Raw genomic sequence first — 14,982 nt, 5'->3', positions numbered from 1 at the left:
AGCAGAGTGAGCGCCTGTTACTCGTCCCAGCTTCTGCCCACCTAGCAGTTCGAAAGCACGTCAAAATGCAAGTAGAAAAATAGGGACCACTACGGTGGGAAGGTAAGAGCATTCCGTGCGCCTTTGGCGTGTAGTCATGCCGGCCACATGACCACGGAGACGTCCTCGGACAAGCGCTGGCTCTTCGGCTTTGAAACGGAGATGAGCACCGGCCCCTAGAGTCGGAAACGACTAGCACGCATGTGCGGGGGAACCTTTACCTTTACCTTTTTAATAAGTAACAAAACAATTATTCCAAACCACAGAAATATAAAATACAAAATATCTGTGAGAAACAGTGTAGCAACAATTTTTTTTTAAAAAAAAAGCCCTGCTAAAATGTTATTAATGAAGAAACGATGCATTTCCATTAGATTCCAGAGCTCATAGAAAGAAATCCAAATAAAATACCATTCTGTTTCATTAATAAACAGCTATAGCAGCATCTAATTATATCTACATCTTGAGCAAGTCCTGCTTTTATACCAGTTAAAGCTCTGGGGATAAATTTACACTTTTCTTTTGACTATGATTCCTTGCTGCTAATTTTCCAAACACAAAATGCTTGGAAAGTAAAGCCATAAGGAGGGTGAAATCATTTTGATTATGAACTTCTTCTCCACTCGGGTTAGCCTCAGAGAAAACGAAGGAGGGCCTTTTTTCCGGTTTTTAAAGCCGCTGAATAAATGAGTCCCTGCAGCTGTTTCAAAAACTCCCCAGTAATTTGTACATTGCCAAAAGTTCTAGCGGGACTGGCAGCCAAGCAGAGTGGCTCTGTGCCTGGAGGCAAACTGGGAAGAGCTTCTGAAGCAGCCACATGAGCCTGGCAGACCTCATATCCATTTTAATGCTTTCAATAAGCCTAATTTCCCTTTCTGTCGATAGAGAGATGATTTTGCCAGATGCTGCCTAATATTTGAAACAAACCACTCCTATTATCTAAACAAATGAAGCCTGAAATAAGAATCTGGCAGGAAAAAAAACCACTTGAGATAAAAGGGACAATTAGACATAAATAAGACATAAATGCTTTCTTTCGGCATTTTGCAATCTCTTTAGGTCTGGGCACCGTTACACGCTTCCACATAGGATAGGCTGGACGTTTTTCTTGAAAAAGAATCTAAAGCCTCGTGTAAGATTTCAATCCATCCCACCCAAGAGTTTCGGTTTGCTTACAGAAAGAGTTGTGAGTTCTTACCCGCGAATGCCCAGATATTGCAAGACCAAATAACCTTAGGATACACCAGCCAAATGTATACTGTGTACTCTGTGTGTGTCTGTTTTTTTTTTTACCGGAAGGATTCGCAGAGGCTATCTGGGAGTATCACAAGTGTGTAAGCGCTCATGGGTGTCACGTTGCCAAATGCTGCTTTTGTGTGGACGGTGCATTTGATTTCAGTTTTCAAATTTATTTTGTGCCAATAGGTTGGGATTTGTTTGCTTTTATTCTTGTTTTCAAGGATCTGTTTGAGCCTCAGACTGCCTTGTTGCGGTATGTGCTGGAGCAGCCCTATTCCCGAGATATGGTCTGCAATATGCTAGGCCTAAACAAGCAGGTACTGTATTGTGCTGTAATGGCTTTTCCTTTGCATAGAACCTGCACCTTTCTTTTCTCTTTTCTTTGCTGTAGCTAACTAAGCAAAACAGTTGAGGATCAGATCATATTTTTTTTCCCCTTCGGTATTATTGCATTAGGTTAATTGGGCACGATTATTTCTGTTTACTTACATATTTGCTTTAAAAGACTTCTAAATTGAAAGATTTTTTATTTTTTATTTTATTTTTTAAGAAAAAGGATATTTTTGGCATTGCTTTTTTCCCCTATAAGGCCAGCCTCAAATATACCCTGGACAGATTTTGTTCTACAGCAGGCATCTTCTCATTTAATATTGATGGACTGACTGATGGATTGATTGACTGAAAGGTGGTGGTGATAGATGTATTGCTTAGATGAATAGTCGGTAGAATTTGTCTGTTGAATGCCTTGGCATGTTTTCATTACCTTTGATGGTAATGAATAGTCTACTGTTAATTGATATTATTTTATTTAAATTTTTGTGCTGCTGCTTCTTTTTTTTTCTTTTTTTTTTTGCCTGACCATGTGGGTGGGCTTGGTCTGATTTGGGGTAACTTGAGGCTGGCCTCATAGTCACTGTTTTGTCTTTTCTTTTTTTCTTCCTTTATTTTTGTTCTGTCCTGTCTTGTCCTGCCCATCCTCCAATGCTCTAGACCTTGAACATTGCTCAGGTATGTTCACAACCTTACTGTTGTATTGTGACTAACGATACGCTGGCTGCTTTTTAGCCACTGATTCCAGTTCGAGAATACGCATCTGGCCAGGGCTTGAAATTGGTGGGATTTTCACATGCAATGATAAGAACCGCTTCCCCTGCAAATTGGAGGTTTTGAGGTTACCAGAGGATATACATAGCCAGTTCAGTACCTGGATAAGATTTATCCATTACTGTCCAATCCTTCCAGCGTTATTTTTGTTCAGACTATAAAATGTCTAAAAAAAAAAGTTGCTACAAAAAGATCTAAAGAAAATTCCCTTTGTTGAATTTAACACTACGTACGTTTTGTCAATAAAAATTCAACTTGACTAGGAAAGGTCATTCTCAGCCTCTGTAATAAATGCGCTCACCAGAAGCTCCAAATGGGCTGAACTAGGTGGAAGAAAAAAAAGAGGAGGAGGAGGAAAATTTTGGAAAAAAAATTGCAACTTTTACTTGCCGTATATGCTTGCCTGTTTACACACTCAAATATTGGCAATTTCTGTTTCTAATCTAACTTTAAAGTTCGATGACAGCGTTTGCAATACCATAGTGAAGGTTGTGTCAGTGTTTTCATTTTGGGGGAAAAAAAACACGTTTATTTCATGTATTGTGCTTGACCATAACATTTGCTTGAAAATAAAACATTGGTACAGTAACTAAATAAATCCCCACTTCCACAAACTTTGAAGCACTTCCACATGTTATTTTGCAAAGCCTTTCACATTGTAGGTGAACATAAAATACTTTGGCCATAATGAAGGATCTGAGTTGTAGAGTACCGATTGTGGCGGATTGAGCTGTTGGAACACAACAATCTCTTTCTCATAGATGGTACAAAGAAAGACCTACTTCCGTGTAACATGTTCTTTCCTGTATGACGGCTACATAACTGCCCAATTCATTGAACTCCCTGTGCGATTCAAAATGACACTTCACTTTAAATTCCTTGTATGTTTAGAGGTTTCGTTGTATGACAATATGTCCAATTTTGTAGTATGGCAGATGTGTCCATTTTTCAATTCACTTTTGACAAGGAGACATGCAGTGATGCTTGATCGGTAAGCACATAGATTTTAAGAGGCAAGGGCATTCTTCATGCAAATCTTCATATCTTAAGAGATATGTTGGTCAATCTATTGTTATTTTCTGAAGGCATCCCTCTTCTTAAGAAAAAATATATATCATAAAGTGCTTTACAAAAATTACTATAGCAACACAATTAACAATTAATTGCTGTTCTCCCCTCCGCATTACCTGAATAGGAAACCGATATTGGGTCTTTTGGTATTTATATTGCTATTGTTCCATATGCTTTTTAGGAGATTTGCATTCCATAAAGTATATATGCACAACAAACACACTCGTTACATAAAATAGTAATTGATCTATAGGGGTTCCCAGAGAGGAATTCATCATATTACTTTTAAACTGTGTACCTAACTTTGTTTGATATCTGTTGAACATCTCACTCATTCAGGTCATGGTTGTCCCAAAGCTGCTTTTCAAAAGGCAACTGGGGCTTTCTTGTTTTTATTTTTTCCTTGAACATGTTTCACTTCTCGTCCAAGTAGCTTCTTGGGTGAGAAGCAAAATGTCTTCAAAGGGAAAAAAAAGCCTTCAAAGAAAACCTCCAAGTAAGACCGGATGCTTTTGCAAAAAGAATTTTCGGAACTAACTTTGTTAGCTTTTCTTAAGCTGTATTTTAACTTTTAAATAAATAAATAAAGTTAAATAACATTTTAACTTTCTCTCTGTTAAAGAGCTTCCTACAGGAAGGATTTTCTGATATGATAAACACAAAAATGTAACATCCTGAGTTTTCCATATATGGAGTTAAAGCAGTATTCTTTCCTTTCCCTTCTCACCTCATTCAAACCAGATAAAGTCCTTAAAGAGGCACAACTTTCTTCCTTGAAAGGGAGGCCGGTTCTGTATGAAAAAATATCGAGCGCCAAATGTTTAAACCAGATTCTGTCATTCCTCTCTGCTACGTTTATAGACCCCTCTCTGCTGTCTCCCTCAAATCTTCTTTCACCTTTACAGTATATGTAGGCTTTTAAATTAAGAATGAAGATTTTGTGAGTTAAATTCTTCAAAATTCCATGATACTACTTTTAGTAAAGAAATTTAGTAGTTGTTGCCTAACGCATTGTGAGTTATGAAACACTGAGACTTGTCATTTAATCTCAATTTTCTGAAAGCAAACAGTTATCGTCAAGCGACAAAACCTGGAATTAATGGTTTTTTGATGGAAATGCTGACAAACTCTGAGTTGTAGGTGTGCTGCCATAATAACAACAGTCTGTGAATTTCTTGTTCATTTGTCAGTGGAAAGCATGGAAGGATCGTGTGTGACATTTCTTGATGGGAATTCAGATGTTGATGCTGAAAATTCCATCAGCTGGCTAATACTCAAATTATACAAACCCAGTGGTTGGTAGATAACCTGCTTGGAAATGGGGGGTATATTGAGATCTCTTTGGTACTTTAGACTTAGAAATGCACCAGAATTACATTCATTTGATATTAATAATAACAAACCTTTATTGTCAAAGTACAACATGTGTACATTGAGATTAGCTGAGCCTCCCCCCGTGCTCTCTCCCCCCAACACACAGTGACAACAAACCCTCCATCCTACCACACCATGTGAACCAACTACACCACACACCGGCCTCCCAAGTCAATTCTGCATAAGATTATGTCCCATTTAAAAGCCTAACAGCCCACGGATAAAAGCTATTTTTCAGCCTGTTGGTACGGCTGGCTATATTCCTATATCTCCTACCAGATGGTAGGAGAGTAAAGAGATACCATCCAGGGTGTGAGTCATCCCTGAGAATCTTCCTCACTCTTCGAAGGCAACGAGCCCTGGCGATGTCATCCAGTGGTGTCAGGGAACAGCCCACAATGTCTTGTGCTGTGCTCACTACCCTCTGTAATACTTTCCTGTCCGCGGCTGTCAGACCAGCATACCAAACCACAATACCATACGAGAGGACCATGTGAACCAACTACACCACACACCGGCCTCCCAAGTCAATTCTGCATAAGATTATGTCCCATTTAAAAGCCTAACAGCCCACGGATAAAAGCTATTTTTCAGCCTGTTGGTACGGCTGGCTATATTCCTATATCTCCTACCAGATGGTAGGAGAGTAAAGAGATACCATCCAGGGTGTGAGTCATCCCTGAGAATCTTCCTCACTCTTCGAAGGCAACGAGCCCTGGCGATGTCATCCAGTGGTGTCAGGGAACAGCCCACAATGTCTTGTGCTGTGCTCACTACCCTCTGTAATACTTTCCTGTCCGCGGCTGTCAGACCAGCATACCAAACCACAATACCATACGAGAGGACCATGTGAACCAACTACACCACACACCGGCCTCCCAAGTCAATTCTGCATAAGATTATGTCCCATTTAAAAGCCTAACAGCCCACGGATAAAAGCTATTTTTCAGCCTGTTGGTACGGCTGGCTATATTCCTATATCTCCTACCAGATGGTAGGAGAGTAAAGAGATACCATCCAGGGTGTGAGTCATCCCTGAGAATCTTCCTCACTCTTCGAAGGCAACGAGCCCTGGCGATGTCATCCAGTGGTGTCAGGGAACAGCCCACAATGTCTTGTGCTGTGCTCACTACCCTCTGTAATACTTTCCTGTCCGCGGCTGTCAGACCAGCATACCAAACCACAATACCATACGAGAGGATGCTCTCTATAGTAGATCGGTAAAAGAGGGCCATTAGCTGTTGTTCTACCCTGTTCTTCCTCAAGACCCTAAGAAAGTGAAGCCTCTGTTGGGCCTTTCTAGCCACCTGGGTTGTGTTGACTTTCCAGGTCAGATCTTCACAGAGGTAGACTCCCAGAAATTTAAAGGAGGAAACTCTCTACACAGTCCTCCCCGATGTAAAGTGGGGCAGGTTCCTCCTTTTTTCTCCAGAAGTCTAACACCATCTCTTTCGTCTAATATTGCACATTGCTAACAGATCATTAAATTGAAATACACACAAATATGAGCCTATCTGCTCACTCCACTTCATGTGCCAAGTGTGGTTTTCCCCTGCCAGTTAAATGTCCAGTTAAATCTGGTGTGGCCTACCCTTGTGATCTGTCTTCCTTGATTTACCTGGGAACAGATTCTGTGGATAAGATGAGCAGTGTAAGCATTATTACAAAAGGATTGTTGTTTATTTATTTCATATAGTAATCCCAAGGCAAAGAGTAATTTTTTCTGGCATTCTATTTCCGGCTTGCATTCCAATAATAATTCTGTCCTTTTATTTTATTTTATTTTTGTTTATTTACAAGGATAATCCCTTTCAGGTTAGAAAATTATTCTCAAAGGACATCTCCAATATTTGTTTCTGTAATTAGATCACCAAAGTGGCTGTCTTCCCTATTTAGTTGAACTGAATAGGACAGTGATGTTCAGAACACCTCTTTTAAGAAGATGGGACATTGACTCTTAAGGGACACACTGAAAACTTTCCTCTGTGGGTTTTTTTTTGTTTTGTTCTTTTTTTTTGTTTTTGGTTTTTTTTTTGAAGTTGAAACAATTTGCTTCAAAGTTGTTTCTGTATATTTCTAGTCCAAACAGTAGTCCCAGATCTTATTCCATTTCAATTTTATTTATTGTGATTGTCATCATTCGTATGCTGTCCTTTTTCCCAGAATAATATTTAAAAACACAATGTAAATATTACCCTAAATAGAACAAATATTACCCTAAATAAATTAAAATACAAGAATTAAAGCCTATACCAGGGGTAGGCAACCTCGGCTCTTTTATGACTCATGGACTTCAACTCCCAGAATTCCTGAGTCAGCATAGCTGACTCAGGAATTCTGGGAGTTGAAGTCCATGAGTCATAAAAGAGCCGAGGTTGCCTACCCCTGGCCTATACAGATGCTTGTGAAATTTCTCAGATAATTCAGCATTCTAGATTTATTAATAGAAGAGAACCCTACATAGTTCATTTTTTTTAATAAGGTCTTCCTTTCTGTCGTCATGATTTAGAGGTAAAAGGGTTACATCGTCAGTCTTACTAACATCACCCCTTATTAGGGTTAGTTTAAAAATTATCTACTTTTCAGTCCCTATTTCCTTAAGCAAAATTTTTACCATGTTTGTAGATATTTTATTTATTTATTTATTTTACAAAATCTTTTTAAGGTAATTGATTGTTTAGCTGATCATAAGATTTGGTGTTTCCTGCAGTTCGTTATCTGGCTTCAACCCAAAGTTTATGAACTAAGTATTTAATAGGGCTTAATGGATGGCAGACAAGGAAAAAAAACATGAGCATTCTGTATTACATGCAGATTTGTAGTTTACAATGTTCAAAGTGGAGTATGAAAACCATTCAGATCTGAACTTATAAATGAGAAATGTGCTGGAAAAGTGCAACAAGAATTTGGGAACTTGAAACTTGAGTATATCAGTCGAATTATCACCCTTGTCTAAGAGAAAAAGATTATTAAAACTTTTAACTGTAGGCTTGCACCTATAAGGGACGCAGTGGCTCAGTGGGTTAGGCCGCTGAGCTTGTCGATTGGATGGTCGGCAGCTTGGCGGGTCGAATCCTGAGTGCCGCGTAGCAGAGTGAGCGCCTGTTACTCGTCCCAGCTTCTGCCAACCTAGCAGTTCGAAAGCACATAAAAATGCAAGTAGAAAATTAGGGAAATTAGGGTCTGTGCTCAGTCTTTCTCCTAATCTGCACATTAAAAATTAGATCTGCTAATGGCCTCAGCATAGGTCTCTAAGTATTACTTGGCAGGGTAGTCCAAATTGTCTATATTGCATAGTTGTTCTGTATCTAGCACTGCTGAAATGTGTTATGGTACAGGTAAAATGTGTAAAGAACACAATATCTTTCACTCTTCTCTGAGGAGCATAGGCCTATTGCATTGTTTTCAGAAGACTTTGTGGTCAATTCAAATTAAAACTCTGGCAATTTCATTTCTATTTATTTTTCCCCCCAATGGTTACTAAAACTATTTTTTTAAAAAAATAATAATCTAAAATCAGTAGAAACTAGGCTTTGAATTATTCTTTATTGAGTTTCATATATCAAGCCTTTTTTTTCTTCTTTTAAGAATGTTAACTTGCTATCATTACAGAAGATTTTTTTAATTACCTGCCGATATTGATTTTAAGTAAAATGAATTTTACAAATCAGCTGAAGAGGTGTATGACCTCTGTGTCCACAGGTTGTGCACTTCATGGTGTCTCTTAGAACTAATAGATCCTCTAAGGCAGGGCTTTTCAACCAGTGGTACTGGTACCACCTGTGGTACATTGGCACCTGGCAGGTGCTACGCGACCATCCTAGAAAAGTGGTAGCGGGGGAGGGGAATGAGCTGAACCGGTGGCAGCACCGCACAAGCCTGAGCGAGAGATGGCTGGAGCCACAGGGCTGTCAAGGCTCAGCGGAAGCACAAGGATCAGTGCCGCTTTCCAGCTGATTGGCACTTCTTTGGGACTGTCAGGGCTCAGCGGAAGCACCAGGATCAGCACCAGGCTCCAGCTGGAGCTCAGCACTGATCCCGGCGCTTCTGCTAAGCCCAGAAGAACTGCCAATCAGCTGGAATGTTACAGCATCTCCAGGGTCTTGGGATTTACATTCAGATGCTTGGCAACTGATTCATATTTATGACGGTCACAGTGTCCCAGGGTCATGTGAAGTGACCAAAACCTGCTGCAACCATCCAGCAGATGGGGGGAATAAAAACCAAACACCACCCCACACCACCCCTGTTGCCAATCCTCAACAGAAATGCTCACAACAATGAAAACCTCAGACAGGAGGAAGAGCGCCGCCTGGCGGGCAGGCAGGTGTCTTGCTCGGCTGTGGCTTGGGGGGGCACTTTTTTCAGTGCCATTGTAACTTCAAACAGTCACTAAGCGAACTGTTGTAAGTCGAAGACTACCTGTACTTCATCAATTTTTTTCCTTTTTTTTTTGGTCATCAAGTTTTTGACACCCTGCTAGGCGACTGGTGGTACTCGGATGTTGCCATATCCTAAAAGTGGTACAATGGGTGAAAAGGTTGAAAAGCCTGGCACTTAAGGTTCCTCCATGTATTGATGTGCCCACTGAACCACTTTTCACGCAAAATGTGAAAGAATAACGAAAAAATCATTTATTCTTGGTTTTATGAGACTTTCAAAAGAAAGAGGTTCAAAGTACAAGGAATGAGAGTCCATATTCTGCACCTTGTACGTGGATAATAGGTCTTTTGAATTCTAATGTTTACAAATAGCTTAATTGTCAAGTAGTCTTTAGGACTATATATGTATACTTAAAAATGTTTGAAATTGAAACAATTGAAATCAGAGAGTGAGGTATCATTTTCATTTACTACCTAAGAAAAGGAAGTTTCTCTTAAAAGAACTGATGTCAGTGCTGCTAAAATCGGATGTTCTTGCTTTGACAAAAGATGAAGAAGCAGCTATTTCATATTTAAAACTTGTGTGTTACTTTTAGAACTAGAATCAGTTGATGCTGGGGGGAGGAAGAAGAATGTCTCTCAAGGCTGTTTTGAAATAAGAGAAGATAAGAATTTGGCAGGTTGTCTAACAGAAGGGAAAACTGGCCCTTCAAGCTAATTGGAGAATGTGATTAATGACAGCAATGAAAGGAGGAGAATTGTGTTTAATATTATTGTGCTAAGGGGAGGGGAATTCAGATTCCAGCTTCTAGCAAGCATTGCCGATGTTATAGGGCTCTAATAAAAGACTTTTAAGGTAAACAATGCCTCAGAGTCCTTTGAAGAGCTCATCCGTCGGAAACTTGACAACTGAATTATTTGATTGTAGTGGCTGGTTTCTGCACAAGAAAGCCATGTTAATCCTTTGACTACAGAAGCTCCAATATGTAAACCTTCATAATTTCTGAATGGATTGGCATACTTGTTTATGAATTAATTTGTAGAAGAACTAGTATCGCCCATCATTACACAACAGACAGTCTAAACCAGGGATGTCAAACTCAATTTCCTTGAGGGCCACATTAGCATTGCGGTTGCCCTCAGGGGGCCAGGTGGGTATGGCCAGGGTGGGCGTGGCCTACTGGGTGGGCGTGGCTAGAGTGCGTATGGCCTACTGGGTGGGCATGGCCAGCTCTACAACGTTCGCATGAAGGGTGCCTATAGGGGCCTGGGCAGGAGTGGGACAGATCTGAGGGTCTCTGGCAGAAGGAGGGTCTCTGGGCCGGGGCCAAGGCAGTGTGGGCCGGTCCCTCACTGTTTCTAGGATGGCTTCGCGGGCCACATGAAACCACTTTGCGGGCCGGGCCCCGGGCCTTGTGTTTGACATGTCTGGTCTAAACACTTCAGAATGTAGCAACACATAGCTTATCTGGGTTTGGAAACTAAAAGTTGGGCCTGGTATAATACTAGGAGGTGAGAATACTAGGAAATATACCAGGGCCGTCTGGTGGACTTGGAACTTAACACTCTTCCAGAAGAAGGCAAGGGCAGGCCGCTTCCATAAGATTACCAAGAAAATAGCATGGATATGTCCCGGAAATCAAACTGGTTGACTTCGTAGTTTGGCACCTACAGCACAGAAAGAAATACACTGACAAGCACTACTGTTTTTTTGAAGAAAGCATGAGGTTGAAGCTGAAAACATTAAAATGAGAAGTATCTCAGTGATCTTGCTTGTTCTTTCTGTCGGGGTGAGAATCAGATTTTGTGCTCTTTAACAGTTTGATCTTTCTTGTTCCCTTACTCTCAAAGCACTGAGAGTAATACTTAATTTACAAGAACAAAACTCAGCAAATGCTAAGAACCCAACAATTTTTTGGTTTTTGGTTTTTTGTTAAACCTCTTTTCCCCATAGAACTATTGAGAACAACTGATATATCTGCTGCTTTGTGGGTTCCATTTCCTGGTCAAGTTATAGTATGGTGGAAGCCAAGAACTGGCTTTTATATTTTTTCCAAACTCAAAAAAAAAATAAATCATGAATTTTATTTTAATGATATATCCTGGCTTGATAATTACCACAACAATGTTGTATTTCTCCATATCAAATTATAGTGAATTTCAAGCCCTGAACACAGTAGTTTTGCATGCCGAATCATTAAATAGTTTGTAGTATTGTCTGTTGCATTCTGCTCTGCTTCATAATTAGCTGCATTTGGGAAAAAAAAGTATTCTCAACTGGTGTTGATATTGCCCATTGTAAAATTGTAATGTGGTTGAGTTGTGATGATGGCATTGTGATTTTGAAAGAGAGTCAGAAGCAACTAATGCTTTCTTTTTGGTTAGAGTTCTTCTGTTTTTTAAGCATGTTTCAAGAAAGCTCAGCTAGAATTGTAGCTTGGGGCAGTTTCGAGCTGACAAAGAGCATGTGGAAGAGAGAGCGCTGTTCTCCGATTTTGTCCAAAATTTTGCCATTCTTGCATTCTATTGTTTAATTGGAAAGCATAATCCCTTTTTCATGGCAAAAAGCTACCCTGTCTGATTTAGGCTAAATATCTCTTTTTGAGGTAGTTCTTTTTTCTTTTCTTTTTTAATTCAGAGAAGTATTGTAGGCTATTGGTTAGTCAAAGGAAAATTCATTAGGAGGAGTGCTAAAATGTTTTGAGTTAAATCATATCTGGATCCTCTAGCAAATTTTTTCCCAAAAAGGAAAACAATCCCCAAATCCCTTTTTTTTTTGCCTCTAGAAAGGGACGCAGCATTTTCATGATTAGATTCCAAACAGCTCCATATCTTTTCTGTATGGTCTCTTTAAAATAATATATTTTCCTTCATGCTAAAGCTGTGTTATGTTACAGGTCCGTAATGTAAAACCAATATTCTTTGAGTTAAAAAAACAAAAAAATCAGAAATGGCTCATGTTAGTTTTATGGCAATATCAGAGGATGCGTGAATCCACCCAATTATTTACTTCTAAAAATTATAGTCTTAGCTGTATCTTATAAAGTTCCCATCCAGGCTGTCCAAGTACAAAGTTTAATTTGTCATGTGCCATTTAGACATGAGACCTATAAATTATAAAACTATAAAATTATACCAGGGATAATCTAAGCACAAGTGTTAGGTGTAGACTATAGAAAATCAAGCCAAGACTCAAATGTCCAGATAAATCTAAACAGTACAATGCAAGGCAAGGCTACAACTGGCTTATTTCAGTGGAATGCTTCTTACATAATGCTCAAGTCCCTTCCCAATCCCAGTAAGGCTGTTTGGGAATAACATGAAGTGTCACAAAGGAGAATTGAAAGAGTAGAGTGATTACATTTACATGCCAAGCCATATGGAGTTTTATGAAGAGGAAATAAGCAGCAAGAAGCCTGAGGCTCATTCTCTCCTTTTTATGTCCTCTATACAGGAAAGGGACATGGTGGCTCAGTGGGTTAGGACGCTGAGCTTGTTGATCAGAAGGTCGGCAGTTTGGCGGGTCGAATCCCAAGTGCCGCGTAACAAAGTGAGCGCCTGTTACTCGTCCCAGCTTCTGCCAACCTAGCAGTTCGAAAGCACGTAAAAATGCAAGTAGAAAAATAGGGACCACTACGGTGGGAAGGTAACAACGTTCCGTGTGCCTTTGGCATCTAGTCATGCCGGCCACATGAGACGTCCTCAGACAAGCGCTGTCTCTTCGGCTTTGAAACAGAGATGAGCACCAGCCCCTAGAGTTGGAAACGACTAGCACGCATGTGTGGGGGAACCTTTACCTTTTTATACAGGAAAGGTTTAGAACTTCTCCACCGGTTTGCCGTATGGCCCAGACCTAGCACTGTTTTAAACTGGAGCGTTGGCTACTTTCAGTAAACCAATTTCTCAAATCACTTTTGGATGGTTTGAAACTAATTATGCCAACCACAGTTATTTGGGCAACATGACCGGCTCCAATTAAATAAAAAAAGGCTTCCAGATTATTTATAGCATTAATGAAGGAATGCAAAGTGCATCTTGGAGATTACTAAGGCTTATTCCTGCTCTTTCGCTTATCTCCTGTGTCTGGCTTAGCAGGATCCATGGATGCTATCAATTTGTCCATGGGTAACATCAAACTACATGCATGCTAATGTGTAGGTATAAGCACCTTGCCTTTTTTTCCCCCTCTAATCCATTCTGGATTAGGCTGAGCGCCAAAGAATTGAGGCCTTTGAACTATGGTGCTGGAGAAGACTCCTGTGAGTCTCTTGGACTGCAAGGCGATCAAACCGGTCAGTCCTAGAGGAGATCAACCCTGACTGCTCTTTAGAAGGCCAGATCCTGAAGCTAAAACTCAAATACTTTGGCCATCTAATGAAAAGGAAAGACTCACTGGAGAAGAGCCTAATGCTGGGAAAGATTGAGGGCAAGAGAAGAAGGGGACGACAGAGAATGAGGTGGCTGGATGGAGTCACTGAAGCAGTAGGCGTGAGCTTAAATGGACTCCAGAAGATGGTAGAGGACAGGAAGGCCTGGAGGAACGTTGTCCATGGGGTCGCAATGGGTCGGACACGACTTCGCAGCTAACAACAACAACAATCCTTTCTATTTAAATTAATGAGTTGTGGCAAATGAAGTCTGAATAAGGAGGAGGGCATATGTTTGATATCCCTCCCAGGTTCTGTAAATTAACTTCAGATCATGCTTAATTAGTTATACATAAAATAAAAGGTTCGTAGGGTAAAAAGGAAGGAACAGAAAAGCATCATCTGTATGGTAAATGGAAATTTGTTTTTACTTAAAATATTTGACTTTTTCAATTATTAGGAATAGGGAAGTCAAATCAATGGCAACATTGTTCCAAGGTAGCACATTCCTAGATTTGTTAATCAAAATGCATCATGGAACTGTATTCTCATAAACAGTCTTTTCAATCAATTCCATAGAGAAGTGGCTTGGTAAATCGGCATAATAAGTAGAGTATGGTGTAAAGTGACCTGTAACATCAGACAGTTTTAATGCATTGGCTTACCTTGTAAATTTTTATGTTGAAAGCTCATGTCATGCTCGTGTCAATTTACTAGAGCAAAGAGTGAAAGTGATGAATGCTAGTTTTTGGAATGTTGTATCTGATTTCTACTTTGCAGCACAAACAACGATGCCCTGTGCTGGAGGACCAGTTGGTCGATTTGGTGGTATATGCCATGGAGCGCTCAGAGACGGAGGAGAAATTTGATGATGGTGGAACCAGCCAGTTGCTGTGGCAGCATCTGTCCAGTCAGCTTATCTTCTTCGTACTTTTTCAGTTTGCGAGCTTCCCTCACATGGTCCTCTCTCTGCATCAGAAGGTAGGTTTTCAGTAGCAAAAACAAACGGATGACTATTTTTCAAGTTTTTAAAAAACTGTCTCACGCTTACACACATTATTGTATCTCGTTGACCCTTCCGTTTTGGCACCAGTTGGTTTGGCAAGTGGGTACCTAGAGATCTTCAGCATGTGACATTACATACAAGCATTGACAAAATCATATTCCAACAATGATTGTTTTAACAGTATAGATTAACATCAGTTATTCATAGCAGGTTGGGAAGTGTTTGGTACATCACCTACCAGTGTTTCCCCGAAATTTAAGACCAGGTCTTTTTTATCAGTATATATATAAAACTATCAGTAGGAGATAGTTTGGGCGGGGGGGCAGCACACATGCCCTTCCTGTGCCAGGCTGACCCCTGCAGCCCGGGGTTGCAGTGGGAAGGGCGCCGAGGCGGGAGT

At 40.2% G+C, this 14,982-nt stretch overlaps 1 protein-coding gene across 2 annotated transcripts in view; it reads left to right on the top strand.

Annotated features, from left to right (window-relative positions):
* The window catches only part of MED23 (mediator complex subunit 23), a 54,071-nt gene that overhangs the window by 10,085 nt on the left and 29,004 nt on the right, over window positions 1-14,982 (top strand). The window contains exons 10-12 of one of the 2 annotated variants that reach the window (XM_081312867.1): window positions 1,500-1,595; window positions 2,269-2,286; window positions 14,357-14,557. In XM_081312867.1, the coding sequence (XP_081168993.1) occupies window positions 1,500-1,595; window positions 2,269-2,286; window positions 14,357-14,557 (315 nt within the window). The remainder of the gene's footprint in view (window positions 1-1,499; window positions 1,596-2,268; window positions 2,287-14,356; window positions 14,558-14,982) is intronic. The other variant, XM_081312868.1, reaches the window with a different exon arrangement.

This window comes from Vipera berus (assembly GCF_964194415.1).
Source record: "Vipera berus genome assembly, chromosome: 1".
NCBI lineage: Eukaryota > Metazoa > Chordata > Lepidosauria > Squamata > Viperidae > Vipera > Vipera berus.
The sequence above is the reverse complement of the archived record's forward strand: the minus strand, read 5'-3'. Positions and strand labels throughout refer to the sequence as shown.